General features: G+C 39.4%; 1 protein-coding gene across 3 annotated transcripts; it reads left to right on the top strand.

Moving 5' to 3' along the window:
• The first annotated feature begins 3,413 nt into the window (after positions 1-3,413).
• On the top strand, positions 3,414-21,531 carry ca14 (carbonic anhydrase XIV). Of its 3 annotated transcripts, XM_067601405.1 has the most exons (13): positions 3,414-4,915; positions 5,272-5,295; positions 8,848-9,027; positions 9,301-9,446; positions 11,356-11,451; positions 11,565-11,631; positions 11,949-12,106; positions 13,305-13,431; positions 14,258-14,281; positions 16,188-16,272; positions 16,457-16,498; positions 17,919-17,972; positions 20,565-21,531. In XM_067601405.1, the coding sequence occupies exons 1-13, from the start codon at positions 4,846-4,848 to the stop codon at positions 20,674-20,676; spliced, it is 1,185 nt and encodes a 394-aa protein (XP_067457506.1). In that variant the 5' UTR covers positions 3,414-4,845; the 3' UTR covers positions 20,677-21,531. The 3 variants fall into 3 exon arrangements, with proteins under 3 accessions (XP_067457506.1, XP_067457507.1, XP_067457508.1); XM_067601406.1 differs by lacking the exon at positions 16,457-16,498 and having other exon boundaries at positions 3,416-4,915; XM_067601407.1 differs by lacking the exons at positions 16,457-16,498; positions 17,919-17,972 and having other exon boundaries at positions 3,417-4,915.
• The last annotated feature ends 635 nt before the right edge of the window (positions 21,532-22,166 follow it).

Below are 22,166 nucleotides of genomic sequence, written 5' to 3' on the forward strand. Positions count from 1 at the left end.
AGTCTTGCACATCGTAGAAGCATGCAGGCACTCAAGTGAGTGAAAGCATGCAGAAGTTCCTGTAAGGCCAAACGCGTGAGCAGGTGTGGTGACAGCTAGACACCACAACAGAAATCTGATCTACCTGAGGGAAGGCAAAAGGCTAAAGAGAGGACTAAACTGTAAACTGTCTGCTCACTCTCATTGCAGAGGCTGAGTAACATCTCATGTTTCACCTGGAAACCAGGACAGCCGGAGAACAATAACACACTGTTGCTGCTGTCCTGTCTGTACTGCACTATCTGTCTTCTCCTTCACCCTGCTGTTTAGTAAAGAATTTCACGTCTTACTTGCACATTATAAACAATTTTGACAAAGCAACCTTTCTACTGTTGATGTGCATGGTTGCATATGTGCCTCACAGCATTGAGTGTACAGTTAATCTAGGCCTCGTGGCACAACCAAATGTACCATTACAAGCCTACTTGAGTATTATTTTTCAGTTTGAACATTTGATTATTTTGTTTGAAGCAGCCTAGCGCCTAATAATCGCTTAGTTTACCAAAATATTCAACCTATTCTAGCCACTGCTCTTTGATACTGATGGATTCTGCAGTAGCATTGGTGGAAAAGTACTTTCATAACAGTCCCTTATCAAATATCAAGAATTAAACTGAGCTCTGCTTCACGCAAAACAACAGCTGCAGCCCTTCAGGACAACATTATGCTAAGATATAATTTAACAATAAATCCACACAAGCGAGAGCAAACATTTGATGTTTTATTAAAAACAATTCAAACTCCATCTTCTCGACAAGGCTGCAGCGTCTCGCCCAGCTCACATTTGCGGAACAGAGACATGTGTTTCACAGTATAAACAGAAGCGATCTTCACATGTCGGAGAGATGCTCCGCTGTTAGATTTGTGAATGAAAGCAGCTGACACGCCCCCCGCCGAGACATAGCCAATGGCGTTACACAGACGCTTATAATCACGCCCCGCCATGGAACGTCGAGCGACCAATGAGGAGCCGGCTAAGGTTATCACTGTTGCATAATTTCGCTGAAGCTCTTCACGTTTGAGCGGTCTGGTACACAGTGTGAAAAGATGGAGCGGGGCGACAGACACAAGGGGTGGAAAACAAAAAAAGCACAGGCATTAGTGCCAGAAATGTGAGTTCGTGTTGGAAATATTTGTCACAAATTACTGTCAATAACATACCGAGCTTTTATTAGCAGAGTAATAAAGAGTTTAACACGAAGTGAGGTCGCTTTAGGGATGTGATTATAAAAAAATACATCTGTAAGTTTACAGTAAGATTGCTGACTAAATACTAATAGGCTATAATATACATAGGAATGAGCACACACGTTATTTTTTATTATATCTATGAATAATCTTGACCTCTCAGACCACATTTGGTTTTCCAAAAATAGTGAGGACAAGTTGTAAAAAGAATCTATCTATCTATCTATCTATCTATCTATCTATCTATCTATCATTTATAGCTAATATGAATAATAGCTCTTCTATTCTCCTGTGCAGTAAGTGATGTAACAGTTGCGGTTTTATTTTCATGTTTTAAGTTTATCCTTGACTCTAACAATGGGATGTAATCTACATCAGAAGACTGGCTCCACGGCCTGTGAGGTTTTTAAACGGGAGACATCTACCCCAAGAAACAAATTAGACTGTGATATATACACGTGATTGACATGTGATCAGCACAGGTGAAAAAATGGTCCAGTGTATACATTTAATCAGAGCATCTTAAACTTAAATTGGTGATGTCAGTAGATGATAGTTTGGAGTTGTTTCACGGGCTATGAAAGTGTGATAGACTCACGTGCGTTCAAATGAGTTTTATTTATTATGCAGCTGTGAATCACAACGTCACATCCCCTATTGTTGTGATTCACCGCCCTATAAAGCAGTTCCTGGATTGTAATGGTGTTTATAGTGTTACAAGCAGGAACGACACGATGCAAATTTTGTTTTTAAGGTGGATTTTCCGTTTAAGGAGTCAGCCAAAAACAATGTCACGTGGAGAGGGCTCCCTCTAGTGTTCAAAAGTGAGACGGTCGTTCACTACAGATTTTTTTATAAAGTATGCTTAGTTTATGTAACCATTTTAATTGAGACAAACTGTAAATGGGAAACATAAAAACTTTAAGCACATAATTCATAGCTAGTCTTTGTTCAAGCTAGAAAAAACACATATGTGAGATATTTTCCTGCACAGAATGATGCAAGTTTGTGCAACACTGACAGAGACAAATGCTCTGAGTGAAATGTTGAGTCCTGACAGAGTTAAATATTGAAAGCCCCAATTATTTGGACAGTATTTCATTTATTTCAGTGGAGGAAATGTGGTCATAGTTGACAATGCAGAAAATTAAAGATGAAGATAACAATAGACCACATGAAAAAAAAAATCTTGAATATAATATCATATACAGAACATTTCAGATTTGTCTTTGACTCTGATGAAGACACAGTAGTGTTGAAACATTGGTCTGTTTGCACTATTAAAGGCTGCAAATCCATCAGTGTGCTGCAGTCTTTTTTATATTTATTATATTTATTGGTGCAGAACAGAGGTAGAGACATAAAGGCAAAAAAATATGACAAGAACTAGACAACATCCAACAAAACCCTAAAATAAAAACCAACAAAAATAGAACTAATAATAATAATAATAGTACAAAACCACCATATTAATTACAAAAAATATAATAATACCAGACAGTTACCACTTCTAGGGTCAGTTGTTCATGGCGTGTGTGTGTGTGTGTGTGTGTGTGTGTGTGTGTGTGTGTGTGTGTGTGTGTGTGTGTGTGTGTGTGTTTGTGCATCTACAAGAAAAAAAAAATTGAAGCAAGAAGGGAGATTAAGGGATGATGTTATGAAATTAAAAATCAATTAAGAAAGGAGAATAAGAGTGAAGTAAAAATAAGTAAATAAAAGAGGAAATATATAAAAAACAACAACAATAACAAAAAACCTAAACTAAAAACAAATCAGGATTGTAGTCTTGGGCAGTATCAGCGGAATCAGAGGGGCTGCTGGGGCTCAGGAAGTGGTCAGATAGGTTGGGCCTATTGGTCACACACCAGGGCTGTACCCTGACCTTTGGCAGGGTGCCAGCAGATCATATGGTCCCTTTAAGATCCGGCTCCAAACCTTCCGGTGTGAACCAGCTCTGTCAGGACACAGCAGTGAGAGTTTTTTGATTTGTTTTTTTTCTCCCAGTTGGAGGTCCTGGTCCTTGCCCTCACCCGTCCCGTTGACCCCTGCACCCCCCCGAGGCTACTGTAGCGTGCTCAAGTCTTGTCTCATCTGAAACGTGCTGTTCCTGACCTGAGAAGCACCTGATTCAGCTGCATATTGCTGGAAGATGCACAAAAAGTCTCTTTCTACCATATACAGTATGTTGTAAAATGCATCATATAGCTGTATGTTTAATATACACTTCATTTAACATAATTATCGGGTATTTGAGCTCAGCAATTTAAAACAATATTGTACTGTTTGTTATGCACTATGAATCACATATCTTTATTTAAGTAGTCTATGTTTTCTCATGTAACATTATGTTCATGTAAAGGAAATATGAGGGCCTGAAAGTTTGCAGAGTCATGTGGATAAATTAGTATGTTGCAAACATTTAAACATCTTGATAAATTTTACATCATGCAACATATTTTTTGTTCCCAGAGCTTTTTCATGGGCCATGAACATAAAGATAAGGTTTGTAAATGAAGAGACCAGCCTAGATATGACACAGTTATATAGTCATTCATTTAAAATGACCTTTTTTAGTTGTTCCCAGCCTGAAGCACGTAAGGAGAGGTGAGATGATTACTGGGGTGGAAAATATAAATATAATGAATGAATAAATAAATAACAAAATTCTGCTACATAATTTTTAAAATATATTTTTGTTTAATTTTAGATGTTTCTCTACTCTTTGGTTCTCCTATGAAATAATATTAAGTTTAACCTCTTCTTGCCTCAGACAATCTGCAAAGGGAAAATCACTCTTTAATTGAACTGCTCACAAATCATAGACATGAAACCTGTGACAAGGGGTCCAAAGTTTATATTGCATTGGTTTTAGGGGTCACTGAAACCACTGTGCGAGCCTGTGTGATACTTCTCTTCACTCTCATCTCCATTTTTCTAAGTTCATTGTCAAACTGAAGCATCCTCCCCTCACAAAGCAGCCAAATCATGTGACATTTTATCCATTTTTAGCAAGTTTAGCAAGTCAGACGCTTCGTATAGAGTCACACATTTTAACATCTCTCTCTATGATCTGTGCATCTTTTCGTGTCTTTCTCTCTTTTATTCACTTTCTCTATATTTTTTGCTCTATTGTTTCTGTGCACTAACCTCATTCTGAGCTCTGCATTCTCTCTCTCTTTTCTGCCCCTCTCGCCCTCTGTTGTATCACCCTTCTTTTCCAGCAACTAACACTGAATTAATTCTCACTCACTGATCCCTCTTTGCAGTCTTTACTCTGCCTGATTTCTCTCTCTCTCTCTCTCTCTCTCTCTCTCTCTCTCTCTCTCTCTCTCTCTCCCTCTCTCTCTATGCACACTCTTTCTCTTTTCTTTCATACTTTCTTTCTCTCCATCTGTGTCGCTGAGACCTGCTCTGGTGCCCTGAATGCCAGAGTTGGAGTCTGCATGTAACATCCACACTCTGGCTGTGAAACAGAGCTGAAGCAGGTGGGATCGCTGGACCCAACCAGTCTCCCCCCTTCCCTCTCTCTCTCTCTCTCTCTCTCTCTCTCTCTCATACTTGCTCCTCATCTCTCCGTCAGCTTTTATTCATTTCTGTGTATGGGCAAGGAGGGCTAACATGGACTCTTTGGGTCTTTTTATCCTTTTAATGCTTCTGTGTTTCCAATGGACAACTGCCCCTGCTGCTGGTAAGGTTTAATTCACATAATAATCAGCATCATGTAAGAGTTTGTTTCTGCTTTGATTAGTGTTGTAGATTGTGTGAAGTGTATTAGTGGAACAGCAGTAGTAAAATCCAGAAATAACAATCGGATTTGAGTAGTATTTGAGGACCGCACTCCTAGTTTAGTTGAACATAACCAACTGCTTGTTTAGAAGCAGCAGTTGTTTCAGATTAGAAATGATGAACACATGATGATATTATAGAGTTAAATGAGCTATAGCAGACACTTTTTGGTGAAAATCTAATTCAGAATCACTGTGAACTTAAAGAATGAGAACAAGAGTTCAAATGGGTTTTTTTTTCTCTTCTATTGTTTTTCAGAGGAAATTACCTGGACCTACACTGGTAAGTTCAAGTTCAAGTTTATTTGTAGAGCAGGCAAAAGCAATTTAAAGTGTCCAGAAGAGTGATAAAGAAAATTAGAAAATATGTTTAGACATTCTAGACACAGAAAACAACTGGAAGCATGTCAGAAATATAATCTGGTGCCAATCTATTATGTGCTTAATAGATTAGAAGCAAACCTTAAAATCAAGTGGAAAAAGTGGAGTGATGAAATTTAATTTTTTGGTCCTTGTCAAGATACAGGCAGCTACAATTGTGGTAATCTAGTCTGCTGATAACAAATGTATGCACAAGTTTTCCTGAAAATAAGTGAAACTGTCTGAATCTTTTTTTTTATGCTTTTACCTGATTTTAATGCTCATGTTAAACCCGTATCTCTAAATCAGGACTGTCATAAAAGCTTTCGGAACTTGGACAGGATTCGTTTCTTTCCTCTCACTCCTTCTCACTCTGTTTCCCTCTGTTTCCTTCTCTGTCTGTATTAGTTACAGTTCAACAAGCTGGCATGAGCGCAGCAGTCACACAGAGATGATGAAGGGGTAGGGGGAGATAGGGAGGAAGAGTGCAAGACTGAGAGAGGGGCTAGTGGACAGAGAGAGGCAGGTGCACAGGGATGAGGCGGGCGAGAGAGGAGAGAGGCTGTCGGACAGAGAAGAGAGAGAGAGAGAGAAAGAGAGAGGGAGATGGGACGGGATGAAGCAAAAGCATACCAAATCGTGCCCTGTATTGTTGCAGCGCACAATAACCTATGTGTTTATTGTGTTGCGGATCCACACTGGCTGCCTATGCTGTGGACAATGACATTGTGGGAATGAATGGGGCACACACACTGTCTGTCACTCTCTTCATGTATTCAGCAGAGCGATGTACAGTACATACATACAGAATACACTGCAAACTGTAGAGGCTGTGCCAGGGGCAAACTGGTATCAACACAAAGCCCGTTTAGGCATTATTCCATAGATACAGAGGCAGGTTTATTGTGCAGTGATGCGTGGTGAACTCAAAAAGTAGCAGCCAGTATGTTAAGTGATAGGTTAAGTCTTTGCAAAAATCCATATAGTATTCGAGTGTGCGAGGCATGTTGTGTGACACAGCATTGCATGATGTGGCTGTTGCCGAGCTGTTAGCTGAAGTGGAAACACAGTTTTACAAACGCACAACATTTTGTCACACGGAAGAGCAGAATTTGCACGTTTCCTGGAGATGTGAAGTCAGTCTCACACTCTCGCATCCCATCGTTTTCCTCAACATGCTTTCTTTCAGCGAGTCGATCTGCATGTGTGGCTTTGTTCTTGGCTGAATTCAGGAGAAGGGATATCACGCTAGGAGAGGTAGAGCGGCGCAGAGGGTCAGAATTTTCGGCCTCCGGTTACCATGGAGACCTCCACGGTGACCAATGGCAGGGCCGCGGGACTCACTTTTGAAGTTGAGTCGTGGTGTGGGGCTTTGCTTGTGGAGAGAAGCGAGGGGTAGGGGGCAGAGAGCAGATTAGAAGTGCAAGGTGGGGGTTGCAGGCGCTGAGAGGTGGTGTATGTGTATGTGTACATCGTTAATAAGGGGGCAGAAAGCAGATTAGAAGTGCGAGGCGGGGGTTACAGGCCCCGAGAGGTGGTGTATGTGTATGTGTACATCATTAACGTAAAGCCCCCCCCTCCTCACATTGTGCGTATGAGAAGAGATGACCGAGGGGCGGACTGAGCCTACTGTTTGTATGTGAAAGAAGTTGTTCATTGTGAACAAGATTGTATCACATCCAAATTACGATCCACGGTTCACAGATATGGAACAAAGCATTGTGCGATAAATTCTGTCTTAAATATTTCTGCATCTCTTCTAGATATAAATATGCTTGTTATCAATAACTTCACACAAGCATATGGTTGCATAGTTTTGTGTTTTTGTGTGTGCAATGTGGCAGCAGTGTGCCTGTTTTCTAAAGCATTCCTCTCCTTGCAATTGAAATTCAGATTCTTTCACTCACATGTCACCCTCTTTCTCTCTCAGACTCTTTATTCTAACTTTCTTTTATTATGCAATTGGGCTGACCAGTCTCTTTTTTTTACCCAGTGTACCCCAGCCTCAATCACTTCCCCCTAGTCTCATCTATTTTTCAATATTTCTCTGTCCATTTTTTAATTGAGTTTCTCTGAATCAATCAAATCAAATCAAAATCAAATAGAGATCATTTCCAAAGTATATTAAAGATAAAGCATATTTAACTACATAAATACACAGTAAGGACAGTACCAGTATTAAGGAGATGCTTTTTGATATACAGCACCTATTTACAGTAATGCAACTGTAAACATCCAATATGCATATAGATTAATATAAAAATGTACGGAAACTGTGCATTGTTACATCTTTTCTTTCTGTGGACATATGATTTTTTTAAAACACATTTTTATTATTTGAACAATTTTTCAAAGTTGTTAATTTCAATTCTTCTCCCTTTTCAGCTAATTTTCATGATATTTGAGGACCTGATACAACTGTTAATTACCTGCAATATCACCATAAAGACATAAAAATATTCTTCATTTTTGCTGGCCATGACAAAAAACCAATTCATCACGTCTGCGGATATTACATTTAGATTTAAAATCTTAAAATCTGCCGATGGGATACAATAATCCCATCGGTTTGGAGTGCAGCTGCATTGACTCTAAACAAGACAAATTATTTCACTGGCATGAAGAAAGACATTCGACTCAAGAATAATATCAGAGCAAGTTAATTCATATAGGAAAGATAGATTTATATAATTATATCATATTTTATATTTAACATTATTTTATATTATCTCATCTCAATGTTGTAAGTAAAAAATACTTAATGCAACATCAAACACATTTTTCAATGTAAAAAAATAAATTATTTCCGTGACCTGCATGAATTTTACATTAATTGTGACCTAATTTCGCAGGTGTTCAGAAAGCTAAACAGCATTTTACTCTACTGTCAGTCTTGCATGCAAGGCTTTTCTATTCCTGTGATTAAACTACAATGATAGTGAAAGATGATGGAATTTCTATTTAGTGAAAAATCTCCAAATGTGGTTTCAATAATTCAACTTGTTCTCAATGCAGGTCTTTTTCCTGCACCGTCATCTGTTTTTATTTGATAGCAGAGACAGTACTGTTAATCCTTTTTAAAGCTAATGGTGAAATTATTAAAAGACTTGTATGTAAGCAAAACTTTCATTGAATATTATGACCTTTTTGAAACACTCAAACTTAATACTGTGCATAGTTGTATGGGTTTGGTTTTTTTTACATTATTATACATTTTGTTAAAGGATAAGTTCACAATTTTTCATTTTTCTGTCTCAAAACAACAGTGAGGTGCCCAAATGAATAGACTTAAAATAAAAATTGTGAACCTGTCCTTTAAATTCTCCACCATGAGGCTGTGAATCTAAACAGAACATCGAGGAGCAAGTGTCCTCCGTGATTAGAGTGATCAAAGGAAGCTCTTCACTGGATCTCTGGGAGCCACTGGACTGTGTGACTGGCTGACATCAATGTATCTGTCTTTCCTCTGTCAAAGGCTTGGTGGGTCAGTCCGAGTGGTCGCAGTATTTCCCTGACTGCGGTGGTACTTCCCAGTCCCCAGTTGACGTGGTAACCACCCAGACTAAATATGACCCCAGTTTGATCCCTGTGACCCCACTGGGCTACAGTCAGCACGGCAACAATCCCTTCACTCTGTACAATAACGGACACACAGGTAACTATGGCAGCCAGCTGATTTCCAGCTCCCGATATGACCCTCTCGTAGGTATCCTAGCAGCTTTATGGTTTGTCTGTCCATACTGCCGTACCCTAAACGTAACCTGGCAGCAAACTCATGGAAACCTTTTATTGGCTGTTTTAAAAACAAGTGTCAGTTGCACTTTTTCATCCTATGCTCACTTAGTATTTATTGTACAGTTCTTTTCCATGTCTGGTTAACTCAGAGAAAACAAATAAACTCTTTTTGTTTCATTCTTCTCTCCATCAGCGGTGATTGAGCTGCCAGACTGGATGGGATTAGGCGGATTGCCCTGGCTCTTTACAGCTGTACAAATGCACCTTCACTGGGGCAGCGGCGGCCCGAGCCACGGGGGCAGTGAACACACCATCAATGGACAGAGTGCAGATGCAGAGGTATGTTCAAACACAGCCAACTGTAAAATGTAAAATCCACAGATGACTGGAAGAGAAATCACACTCACAGCTGAGCTGAGTCATGACCAGAACAAAAGGGCAGTCAAGGCTAAATAGTGTGATAAGAGTATTTTTAGCAGAGATCAAGACCAGGATCAACAAATCTGATTTTATTTACATGGACGGAGAAAATGTGTTGAAGAAAAATTAAAACTCCAAACAAACCTGCATCCACAGAAATCTACATCCTGTTCATTGGTCCACAGAAGAGGAAATATTAAACACGTCAAGTGAATAATCTGATATTTGTGCAGATAAAAGAAATAGGATGCATTATTGCTAAAATATAGAATCATATTTTGTAGTTCAGGTTGACGACAGCATGAAACACCAACTCTAGACGACATATCAATGAACATACAATACACGTTCCCACTAATCCCTGAACAAGAAAGAGAGACTAAAAGGGGGATGTGGCGTCAGGATGCAATAATCCGTTTACATGGTAAACTTTCTAACTTTTTGAGATAAGTGAGATGTAGTTGAGCCTTTACAATAACAACAATAACAAGGTATTGAAAGCAGATTTTAGCTGTGTAGAAATACTTTCCACAGGACACACTAGTTACAAGGCAGAGAAAAACATATTTCTAGGAAGCTTCCATTGTATTGAAATGAAAGCTTACATTCAGACAAAGTAAACCAGTCAATTGTTTGAAGGTGTGATAGCTACATTTCTCAACTTTTTTCATATTATTGTGAATACAGTAACTCAAATAATAATGCATAATAGAATAAATACTCACTATATACTCAAATATATTATATTATAATATATTGATCCACAGGTGAAAATAGTCTGTAACAAATGCACTATTCTGAGTAACGTTTGCCAAAAACTACCATGCCAAGATGCTTGAAAAAAATTACTTTTAAAAAAATTAAATTTTACACACGGTAGGATAGATTAGTACTGAGAGATGAAGTAAAGCATTTTTGGTTTCGGAATCTATACATTGGGTTAAAGCGGGACTTAAGGATGTTTGAGTCCCTTTCGTTCTTGCATGCTGTACTTACTTGTTACTGATCTTCTCTTCTGTCACTATACCCCTCCTTTTACCACACACTCTCCTTCTCCCACTGTCTGTCTCCCACACACACAATCTGTTGTAGCTTGGATTCCTGATCTGGTTTACTGTGTAAAATAAGGATGGATCACTGAGCTCACATCCTTTAGAGTAGACTGAGGGGGAAGGGGGGGGGCGTTAGAGAGACACGAGAGAAGGTTTTGGTAGGAAGGAAAACAACAAAACCCCAATGAAACTCTAAAAGAGAAAAAATAAAACTAGTAAGCAACTGAGTAACCTTTGGAGGGAGTGAGGGTCGGGGACAGTATGGAGAAAGAGTGGAGTAAGGAGAGAAGGTGAGCCGTCGCAGCACCTCAGTTCCTGTCCATCTGTCACCAGCCAGGTATGCCAACACAACAGTTTCTTTAGGGGGGAGGTGGAGTGTGTGTGTGTGTGTGTGTGTGTGTGGGGTGGGGGGGGGGGGGGGGGGGGGCAGATTAAAGAGACTGAGGTCATGCAAAGTTGAAGAAATGATAAGTAAAAAATCTAAACAAAAGAAGAGGAGAAATATTAGCAAAAAAAAAAAAAAAATGGAACCTGACATGCATGAGTGGTCTTATTACATAATGAGACAATTAAGCTCTTTTTCGTTCACATCAGTCTTCCCCCCTCGCTCTTTATTTTTCCTCGGACATTCTCTCTGAAGGAAAACTGAGTTAGATCACAGCCTCCCCCCTCTGTCTCTCCCTCTAGTCTCTTTTTTTAACCCTTGGCTTGCTGTCAGGAGCATAACCCAGTCAATTATCAGTTGTCACTGTAAACGCTCTTCTTCTTCTCTCCAGCTACATGTGGTGCACTACAACTCTGAGCTCTACCCCAACATTTCCACAGCGATGACACAGAGGGACGGCCTGGCTGTTTTAGGAATTCTCATTGTGGTAATAAAACAATACCGTTATACAGAAGCAATGCACAAAATTTAAAAAAAATAGTGTTTATTGGATTTTGATCAATTGCAATGAGCATTCAAGGTCAAATTTTGTTTTTCCAGACCGGTGAGGAGACCAATCCAGCGTTTAATAGCATCCTGAACTACCTGAGCCGCATCAGACATGCAGGCGAGTCTACGAGAAATGTTTAAAACATTTATTTTTGTTTGACTTATGGTCCCATTTAATTTATAATTGAGTGTTTTATGAAAGTTTAAAGTCTACAATAGATAGATTGACTTTTCTTTCACCACTTAGTAATTTGCAGTTTCTATGTCCAGTTTCAAAAGCTAAACATAAAAAGAAAAGCAGTGAATTAGACTTTAAAATACTGATGGAACAGTGCTGCAACAACCACTATCTTAGTTTAGATGATATTGGGCATCAGTAGTTGTGATTATAAGACCATATTTATGCTTTTTTCTCCTCCTTTCATCCACTGGCAGACCAGAAAGCGTCCATCCCAGCCTTTGATGTCCAGTCCCTACTCCCTAAGGATCTGGGACGTTACTACCGCTATAACGGCTCCCTAACAACGCCGCCCTGCCACCAGAGTGTCATCTGGACGCTGTTCCATGAGAGGGTTCAAATCTCAAAGGCACAGGTGAGGCTGAAACACTGCAACACAGATCCTACAACACCTTTCAACTCCATGTAATATAGGTGAATTTAAAGTTGTTAATCCTTCATTCAGAAGTTAGAAATGTCAAAATGATCCAAATATTGGCTCAGTAAAAGATGAACATTGAGTTTAGAGATGCTTTATCTTGTTTTATGCTTGCAAGGACTGGTGATGTGCATATTTTTGCTCTCTACACACACAGCTGAGCTAAAACAAAGCAGTAATGCTTAATTCTGCACTTAAAAAACCTACACAGCAGTTTCATGCAGCCATTTATAATTAATTTCAGCCTACAATTTCTAATTATCATATTCCAAACTAATATTCTTGAGTTCTTAAAAACACCAAAACAAAATTTCACCAAGCATGTTCTAAGTGTAATAATTATACAAGTATAGTGGAAGAATGAGATGTTGTTTTGTTGCTACAACTTTGAAGCATTCACATGTTTAAACTTATTACAGTTCAGAGGTTTTAAAGTCAATCATTACCTAACTGCAGCAGAGCTTGAAATACATTAATGTGCAAAGCTGTCCGTCTTCCAAAAACTCCTGTATCAGTAGAAAATCTCATCAGTCATATGAAACTCTTTCTGCTTGTTGTTTGTATAATGTTAACGGGGTAAATTTACTGGATTAAGTCGGCAATGGAAATGATTTGAAATGATTTGCTGAAACGATTTGAAGTCTATTTATGATCAAAATGAAAACGATTAACAACCATGATGTAAATTAGTAGTCTAATCCCTACACACAGTACACTGCTGCAGCCCCTCATTAGATGTGGTAAGTAGTGTCCAATTCTTTCACATTAATGTCAAGTCAAGTCAGTTTTATTTATATAGTCCAGTATCACAAATTGCAAATCTGTATAGCATGTGACCCCCTCTGTCCTTAGACCCTGGAGTGCAGAGTCAGCTTACATTATAGTAATTTCCTAACAACTAATATCTACATTACCCTTATTTGTGCCACAATAAGTGAAAGCTTGTTAACATGACTTGTAGACATGTGGTCAATTTACTCAACTATTGATAAAGTCTGACTTGACTGTTCACTGTAATGTAAGTTGACTTCTGGCCTCTCAGCACAACAGAAACTCACTTTCTGTTTTTGAAAAATGTAGTGCCTCGGGACCGTAACCGTTTCCCATCCTTCTGCCCTTCATCTCTCCGCTCCAGCTGCTGAAGATGGAGACGATACTTTATTCCAGTAAAGCTGAAGATCCAGACAGAATGCTGCTGCAGGACAACTACCGAGCAACTCATCCTCTCAACCACAGGGTCGTCTTCTCCTCCTTCAGTGCAGGTAAGGACAGACAGAGCATTTAGGAAGAGATGATCACCACAATAAAAGAATGACAGCCATTCACTTAGAATCCTTTTATGGTTTTTCACATATTACATGATTTGTGTAAAATATAATAAACATATCTTTATAGTTTTGAGTTAACCTGTCAGATTGCACAAATCTGAGAGGCTCAAAACATCAAAGACAAATTTGTACCCTAACAGCACTTCTACATTGGTGGATTGTAATACCAGCACACCGCTTATAGAACAAATCACAATAACAAGCCAGTGGGTGGCCATGCAGACCAAAGCTAGCAATTAGTACAATCCATGCAGAGAGTGAAAAGTGGAATGCAGAGAGAAATGTGGGAATATTAAGGATTACCGGTGACTTCGTCTGTGGGAAAGAGCCTTACAGGGCGAGGGAGAAAGACAGAAGTAGAGGGGAAGGGGTGGACAAGCACGGGGAGCAGTGTTTGTTTGCGAGCTGATTAGAGAAAAGGATTTGCAAAAGCTCAACACTGACTCCATTGTTATCACGCGAGTCTAACCGAGAAAAAGGGAGAGGAAAAAGAGACACAGAGAAGTGAAAGAGGGAGACAGAGTGGTAGACAAAGACAAAGGAGAAAGAATTTGTGTAAAGTTCTCATTGTAGTGAGTGACTGAACTGGAAGGCCTGTTATATCAGCATTGTTGTCAAAGGCAGCAAGACTGACTAGACAACATTTTCAAACAGCTGAACAGCAGATTCTGATGAGATAAACACATGAATCATTGTATTATAATGTGCGTTTGTGTGTGTGTGTGATTTTTCTAATGATTTATTCAATAATTTGTTGCAGAATCAGGGAAGGAGCTCTCTTCCGGTAAGTCCTACATGATTTTACTTGCATGTTCAAGATTCAAGAGATTTATTTCTCACATACATAATTGTACATGTACAACAGCAGTGAAATGAAATTGCAACAACTCTGACAACTGTGCAAATAGCAAACGTAAAGTTATAGAGCAGTATAAAGTTAAATAAAAATATAAAGCTATATACAGGGAAAGGTAACAGAATATCAATATAATAATGGTAATAATATAAAGCTATAGAAAGGGAAAAATAACTACATGTCACTGAATCTATATGTACATAATAAAAAAATAAAAATAAAATAAGTAAGAAATACGGAAAGTTATAAATAATTTGCAGTGTGAAGGGGATAGTGGGCAAAAAACAAATGCAAATGATAAGAAATCAAAGGTGCTGAACTGCAGAAAGATGCAGAATTTAAACTAGGTGCAGGATGTGTGTTGTGTAGGTTTTACGTTTTTATGGTGTTTATGGCCTGGGGGAAGAAGCTCTGGCCATGACGGAGCAGAGACCCTTGCTAGAGGGCAGCCACTGAAGCAGTTTGTGGTTGGGGTGGTGAATGTCCTTAATCCAGTTTGCCCTGGAACTGCACCGTCTGGTGTAGATGTCCTGGAGACAGGGCAGTGCTGTCCTGGTGATGCATTTGGTGCACCAGATCACTCTGTGACTGGCTTTCCTATCCTGAGTGCTGCTATTGTCGTACCAGACAGTGATGTTTCCAGAGAGCACAGACCCTACTGTGGCGGTCTAGAAGGATTTCTGCAGCACTGTGGAGATCTTGAATTTCCTCAGCTGCCTGAGGTGATACTTGCACTGCCTTACCTTCTTCACCAGGGTGGTGATGTGTGTAGACCATGTCAGGTCCTCAGAGATGTGAACCCCAAGGTACCTGTAGCTGCTCACTTTCTCCACCGGGGTCCCATAGATTCTGAGTAATGTGTAGTGGATCCTTTGCTTCTCCTTGCTGAAGTCTACCACCATCTCCTTGGTCTTGGAGACATTCAGGTCCAAGTTGTTATTCTTACACCATGAGGTGCTGTCACCTCCACCTCGTCCAGATAGATTGTCTTGTTGTTGTTGGAGATCAAGCCTACCACCACTGTGTCATCCGTGAATTTCACAATGATGTTGGAGTGGTGTGTGGCTATGCAATCATAGGTGTAAAGGGAGTAGAGTAAAGGACTCAGGATGCAACCTTGGGGGGGCGCCAGTGTTAAGAGTTCGGGTGCTGGAGGTGCAGGTTCCAACCTTCACCACCTGTAGTCTGTCAGCCGGGAAGCTCTGGACCTAGGAGCAGAATGAGGAGCTCGACCCCAGGTCCCTGAGCTTGGTGATCAGTCTGAGAAAAACTATAGTATTGAAGGCTGAAATGTAAGCAATGAACAGCAGGCGTAAGCACGCATAATTCCCCTTTCTGATGTCCAGGTGGGAGAGAGTAGAGTGGAGGATGTGGGAGATGGTGCATCAGTACTCCTATTAGGGTGATGGGGGAAGTGAAGGGGGTCTAATGAGCTGTGCAGAGTTAAGCAGATGAAGTCTTTGATGAGTCCCTCAAAGCACTTCATCACCAAAGGGGTCAGTGCTACAGGGCGGTAGTCATTTAGGCAGGCTGGGTTGGTCTTCCTGGGTACAGAGATAATGGTGGTGATAATGGTGGTGATAAGAACGGGCCAGGGACAGGTTGAAAATAAAGGTGAACACCGGGGCTAGCTGGTCAGCAGATGAGTTTAGCACCTGCCCAGGGATGCCATCAGGGCCAGCTACCTTTCTGCTGTTCACTCGTCTCAGAGCTCTCCTCACGCAGTGCTCTGAGAGTGTTTTTGCTAAAAATCAAAGTCACTGTCTGGTGGAGGTAACTGATGATCACATTACTACTTCATATAATTTAACAAGTCTTTTTTTATCCCCCTCAGGTGAAGTCACTGCCATAGTGATAGGAGTGATGTGTGGCTGTGTAGGTCTGGCAGTAATCATTCGCTTCATCGTGAAGACAATACGGTAAGGAGCTTTTCTGTGTTTCTCAGTCATTCCAGTGGCCTGTTTGCCACTCTGTTTCTACTCTGACAATGGCTGCAGCAGACTGGCCAGCAGTCTGCTGCTCTCCTGGTTTAACTGGGCGATCTGCAGAAACTGTCAATGTGGAAGAATCTCGTCTCATTCTCTATCTTCTATCTCTTGGCAGATTTTTTACACTCCTCCGCCATGAATCAGTCGTGGTAAACAGGTGGCATATCTGATCTCATTACTGACAAGGACACACAACTTGCACTGACAGTGTTGTTTATGATTTCCTCTTGTGCTTGACAGATATCCTTAAGCGCTGATCTGTGATCAATGTCGTGATAAACAAAACATGCTGAAGAAATTTGGGAATTTAGTAAAATTATAAATATTAGAGCCCAACTGATACATCGGCACAGATAATATTTTCATCTGATTTTTGATTTTCACAGATATGCTGGTATCAGCTTATTTGTCAGCCAATAAGTAACAGGAAATTGCAGTACTTGAATACCATCACAACTGAATAATCAACACCTCTCTAAAACAGTTTCAACAAAAATGTAAAATCATAACAAAGGTAGGATTTATTGCCGGGCCGTTGTATTTCACCACACAGGTTTTGTGTTATATGTTTGTCCTGTTTGTTCGGTTTGTTCCTACGTATACCTAGTAAACTATATAAAATCACTGCTCACCAAATAAAGATGTGTTGGTGCTGCGAGAGCTGAGATGCCATGAGTTTTGGGTCAGGGAACTTCATCAAGCATCAACAAGGAACAAATGATATAGACAGACAATGACTTGATAATGATGACTTGACTTGATAATACACCTGTGCCATTAGACCATGTGACCACAACAAATATCTCCAGGAGCTGTTCTCTCATGTGCTTATGCTTAAAGTGGCTGATATATTGATATATCATAAACTATTGACCATGAAACTCCAGTGTCGGTTGGGCTCTAATAAAATGTCAGTAAGTGTATAATCCTCTTTGTAGGATTTCACCATAAAAGTGAAAAAAACAAGACCCTAAGAACCCTAAGATCAGCGCTGGGGATAATCTGACCCTCTGACCTTTGCTGCAATAACAAAGCTGTTTCCCAATATTCTGTTATTATTTTTCTCTCATAATTACCACTGATTAATGAAAAGAAACAACAGGTGTCCCACCAGTTGGTTGAGAAAAATATAATCAAAGCTACACAAAGGCTGATTCTACCTTTCTGCTGCTTCGATCAGGGGTTCCCAAAGTTTTTGTGTACACATCTGTACATCTGTGTTTCAAAGACAAACAACATTTAAGGATTTTTATTGCTGGATATCTTGTGTAGATCTAAATTTTCAAAGGTGGAGGTATACCAGAGGGCAATCTTCACTCACTGTTAAATCTTCAAATGAGATAGCATCTTGGGGTCTCCAGGATCTGTGTCAAGCAGCTCTCAGCGGGACCCCAGACCCTACTTTGGGAACCACTGTGTTTCATAATGTCAATTCGCCCTGTGCAATTACTTTAAAATGTCATCTGCAGTCCATCCGTCGAATGAAAGCAGAGAAGAGATGACATTTTGTCTCTTTGAAATGTTCAATCTGTGATTTTCATTCAGTCCTGTGATTCTGTCTTTTGATCTCGTGACAGCTCTACCTCTAGCTGGGACGTCCTACCCAGTAACCGGCCTGCTCCCATGCCAAGGTTCAAAATACGTTCAAAGTGATGTCCTTTGACCTCGAAACCTTAACTTAGATTGCTAAACACGTTGCCTTGCTTTAACCACCCATTCACTGTGACTTATCCTCTTAGTCTAGACCTTAACACCTTTGGTAGAGTATTAGCGCTTAACCCTTGTGCCTCACTTTAAAAACAGTTGCACTGATTTCATTAAAGGATAAAAAATGTCTGCGTCAAAAAACTGACATAAAAATATTAAATATTAATATTATTTCCCACTTTCATTGAGTTAAATCTTTAAACCAACATCAGTCCTGATTATAACTGCTAAATATTCATTCGTTTTCAGAATTTAACCCTTTAAATGCCAGTTTTTGACATGATGCCACTGTGTTTTCAAATGAAAACACACACACACACACACAATGAATTATTTTGCCAGAGGGAAATTTTTTTTGGATTAGCAACATTGATTTTGATGCATTATCATTTTTTGTGCAGTGTCACATTTTAAAAAACTGCCATAAATGTTATTTTCCACTTTAATTTATTCAAACCAACTTCAGTCCTGATTATCACTTCCAAATATGAATTCATTTTCAGAATTTGAACCCTTAAAATGCCAGTTTTTGAGGGAGAGAGACAGGGAAGGGGGGAATTGTGACCTGCAGTAGCTGCACACACACACACACACACACACACACACACACACACACACACACACACGCACCACTCTCCAACATCCATATCAACACACACACACATCATTTTAGTTGCGTACATTTGGTACCTGTGCCCCATGATACAGCAGCATTGCCCCTGGTGGGAACCAGGAAAATAGCCTATATTTGCTCCATAGAGCAAACATGAGAAAATGGCTCAATCTGGTGGATAATAGTTAAAACTACAGTTTGAAGCCAGGTTCACTAGATTGAAAGCCTGATATAATGCATGATATTATGCCGTAATGGCTGTGAGATCAAAACTTATGGTTTTAATGGGTTTCAATGGAGACACTTTTGTCCTTAAGGAGCTGAGTGTCTTTATTTTGGTTACACGGTTTATTTTAGACTTATTATAGGAAATGAGGTTGAACTTCCAAAATTGGACAAAAAACATTACACACAAAGAACACTACACACTACACACTTTTCATTTTATGCCGTATGCATTAACACAGCCAAAATTATTGCAAATTAAAAAGCCAAAAATGTCCCTAGTGAGGCACTCCATAGAGAAATAAAACAGTATTACATGTTTTTATATTACACACTCACAAGGACACCTTATGAAATTCCCACAGTGTTGCCTGCACTTTAGAAATTATTTTTAACATCACATTTCCTAATTCATTATTTAACCTGACGTTTTAGGAGTTCTGTCTGCTGAATATTGATGCAGTCCCCCCCCAATGTCCACTGGATGTAGCTGCGTCACGTTCCAGCTTTTGTCGTGGCTGCCGGGGCTGATCCGCACCAGGCCTTTTTTGTCAAGTGACTGAAAATAATCTTTAAGAGAGAGTTTTGCAGTCCTGCAGTCCTGTCGTTACTGTGAGGTTGTCAAGCAACTAGAGGATATTCTCCCAACCAAGAAATAGTCCAACACATAACACGGTTTTTGTATGGATTAAACAAAGCTGTAGCCTTATATTTAATGGTAAATATGAGAATGGTACCAATCCTCTTATCTAACTCTTGGCAAGAAAGTGAATAAGTGTATTTCCCAAAATGTCGTACAATTGCTTTAACAAGTAGAGAATACAGCAAAACTGTTTTTGTCTTGTTTGTAAGTGAGAGAGAGGGCAAGAGAGAAGAAAGAAAAGGAGAGAGAGGTTTTTTGTGCTGCTAATATGCAGTATTCAGGAAATACAGATACAGTACGGCACACTTAAACTGAGTAAAGCACATGCAACCACCAAGCATGTGTTACCATGACTAAATGAACTGCAAACATGTGTTCAACATGCTTGTGAAACATGAAAAAATGTCAGAAAAACCACTTGAAGCTATACTGGAAATATGGCTTCTGAAGATCAGATGCTCTACTTTAGAAATGTTTCTGGGGTCAGAGACGTTTTTGACAGCGGACATTTTGACATAATAGGAAAAGCACAGATGTTACTATTAACATTAACAATGGCTCTGTGCTATTCAAGTGTCTCACTAAGTCATGGCACAATACCAGGACCCTGAGAGTAAAGCAGCTAAATGGAAATAGGACTAATCTTTTCCTATTATGTCAAAATGTCTTTTGTGAAAAAAATCTTAATGGAAGCAAAATGCAGATGTGGTGCAACCAGAAAGCGATCCAGTGGATGTCAGTGTTAACACGTCTTCTCCCTCCTACAGTAGTTTACTTTAACCTGACAGATTGTACTCATTTATCTACTTAACTCCTATCACTACAACTACATAAATTTGTTTACTATACTATCATGTTTTATTTATGTTTTATTTTTAGTATACTGGAGCCCAAACTCATCCACATCCTTCCATGTATTCTTTAACCAATAGGGACCTCTGCTGGATAATGTATCAAACTACACTAACACTAGGAAACATCTTTGCAGCGTAAGGGGTGACTCAGTAGGAATGACTCTTCTGTTTGATGTTTCAGGATGAAGGAACCGGAAAAAGCGAAAGAGAAAAAACAAGACATGGCTCTCAACTCGACCTCTGAAGCAGAAAAGAAAGAAGAACCGTCACTGTCTCCTCAAACTGAGCCCTAGCTGACAGCACGGTCCAATTCAAGCCTTGTCCAGCAGCCCGTAAACACTATCTTCTCCCCTCTTGTTAACAATGTTATCACTGATACGTGTCTCCTAATGGGACAGAAAGCAAACATGTTTTCTCTCATCAGTTACAAAAGGAAGCATGAAAAATCAATTTTTTATGAAACCGAGGGAGGGAAGTAACCTGGACACAGGGGAAGTCATCTGCTGCTCTAACCACCTGTTTTCCATCCATATTCAGTGATGTTGGCAGTCTCGGTACCAGACATTTCTTCAGTTTGCACATGAAGCACTTGGTATGAATATGTCAGTTTGTTCTCTCTGATTTGTACGTTTGCTCTTGCAATGCCTGGGATGCATGAATGATTCATGTAAATACTTTGTACAATATATTTTATTGTTTATGTCATTTCATCTTGTTCATCCTGCCTTGAAGCACAAGCCCACTGCACTGTATGAAATGTAATAGACTTATGACATGTTTATTTGTGAATTCATATCCAATTTATTATTATTTTCTTTTGCCCCAGGACTTGAGCATTGAAACAAAGTGGCCAATCTGGCATGAAAACACAGAGGAGGTGCTATCAGATGAATTAAATTTCACTGGTCTAAAGGGATTTGAAGCACATGAGTATATAAGTGTTTGTATATACTGATACTGTCCAAACATAAAGGCTCTGTACAGAAATCAACACGTTATGTCATAAATGGAGGAGATATATTTATCTACATGTGGTTGATTCGTTGAAAAGAAGAAGACTCCCGGTGCCGAATGTTTCTGTGTCATCTTTGTTTGATTTTCGATGTACATTTCAATATGGGCACCACATTAAAACACTTGAATGGCAACATCACCTGCTTTACATTTCTTCTTTATGTGACTTAAAATATCTGTATCACCCGGGCTGTTTCTAGATATTTTGTTGCCCTAGGTGAGACACTGGCGCCCCTGGGAGGATTGATCTTTTTTATTAGAATATTTTATAAATGACTGTAATAATTTTATAATGCTTTATTATTTTAAAGGTTGTGGATGGTAGTCCTGCAGAGAAAAGCGACTTAGAGCAGAATAAGCAGTTGTATAGCCAAAGTTTATCATTTTAATTGGAAGTTTCATTCCCTCTGGATTATCTGTGTACGTGAATGAATTTTAGTAAGCGCATGTTTTATCTGCCTGCGTGTTTCATGCATAATTATATTGCCATGTGTTAGCTAATCATTCTAGGGGTAACTTGTCATGGATGGATGCCTATTTATGCAGTGTTGTTGTAACATTTGCAATTATTTCTCTACAAACTAAATGAGGAGTTATGTTGGCATAGTTGTTCCTATAATATTATGTATGAACCAGAAATGGGTAATAATACTTTGGTGTTACTTCAGGATTATTTAATTGTGTGTAGGTAATCAATGTATGTTCTGTAATGTTATTTGGGAGAAATGTTATGCTTCCAATTAATGCCATTATCTTAAAAATAAGTCGG

Source organism: Thunnus thynnus, chromosome 10 (assembly GCF_963924715.1).
Source record: "Thunnus thynnus chromosome 10, fThuThy2.1, whole genome shotgun sequence".
NCBI classification, from domain to species: domain Eukaryota; kingdom Metazoa; phylum Chordata; class Actinopteri; order Scombriformes; family Scombridae; genus Thunnus; species Thunnus thynnus.

Coding starts and splice junctions, on each gene's coding strand:
- ca14 (XM_067601405.1), top strand. CDS start 4,846: ATGGACTCTTTGGGTCTTTTTATCCTTTTAATGCTTCTGTGTTTCCAA. Junction 4,916..5,271: donor GACAACTGCCCCTGCTGCTG/GTAAGGTTTAAT, acceptor ATTGTTTTTCAG/AGGAAATTACCTGGACCTAC. Junction 9,028..9,300: donor GTACAATAACGGACACACAG/GTAACTATGGCA, acceptor TCTCTCCATCAG/CGGTGATTGAGCTGCCAGAC.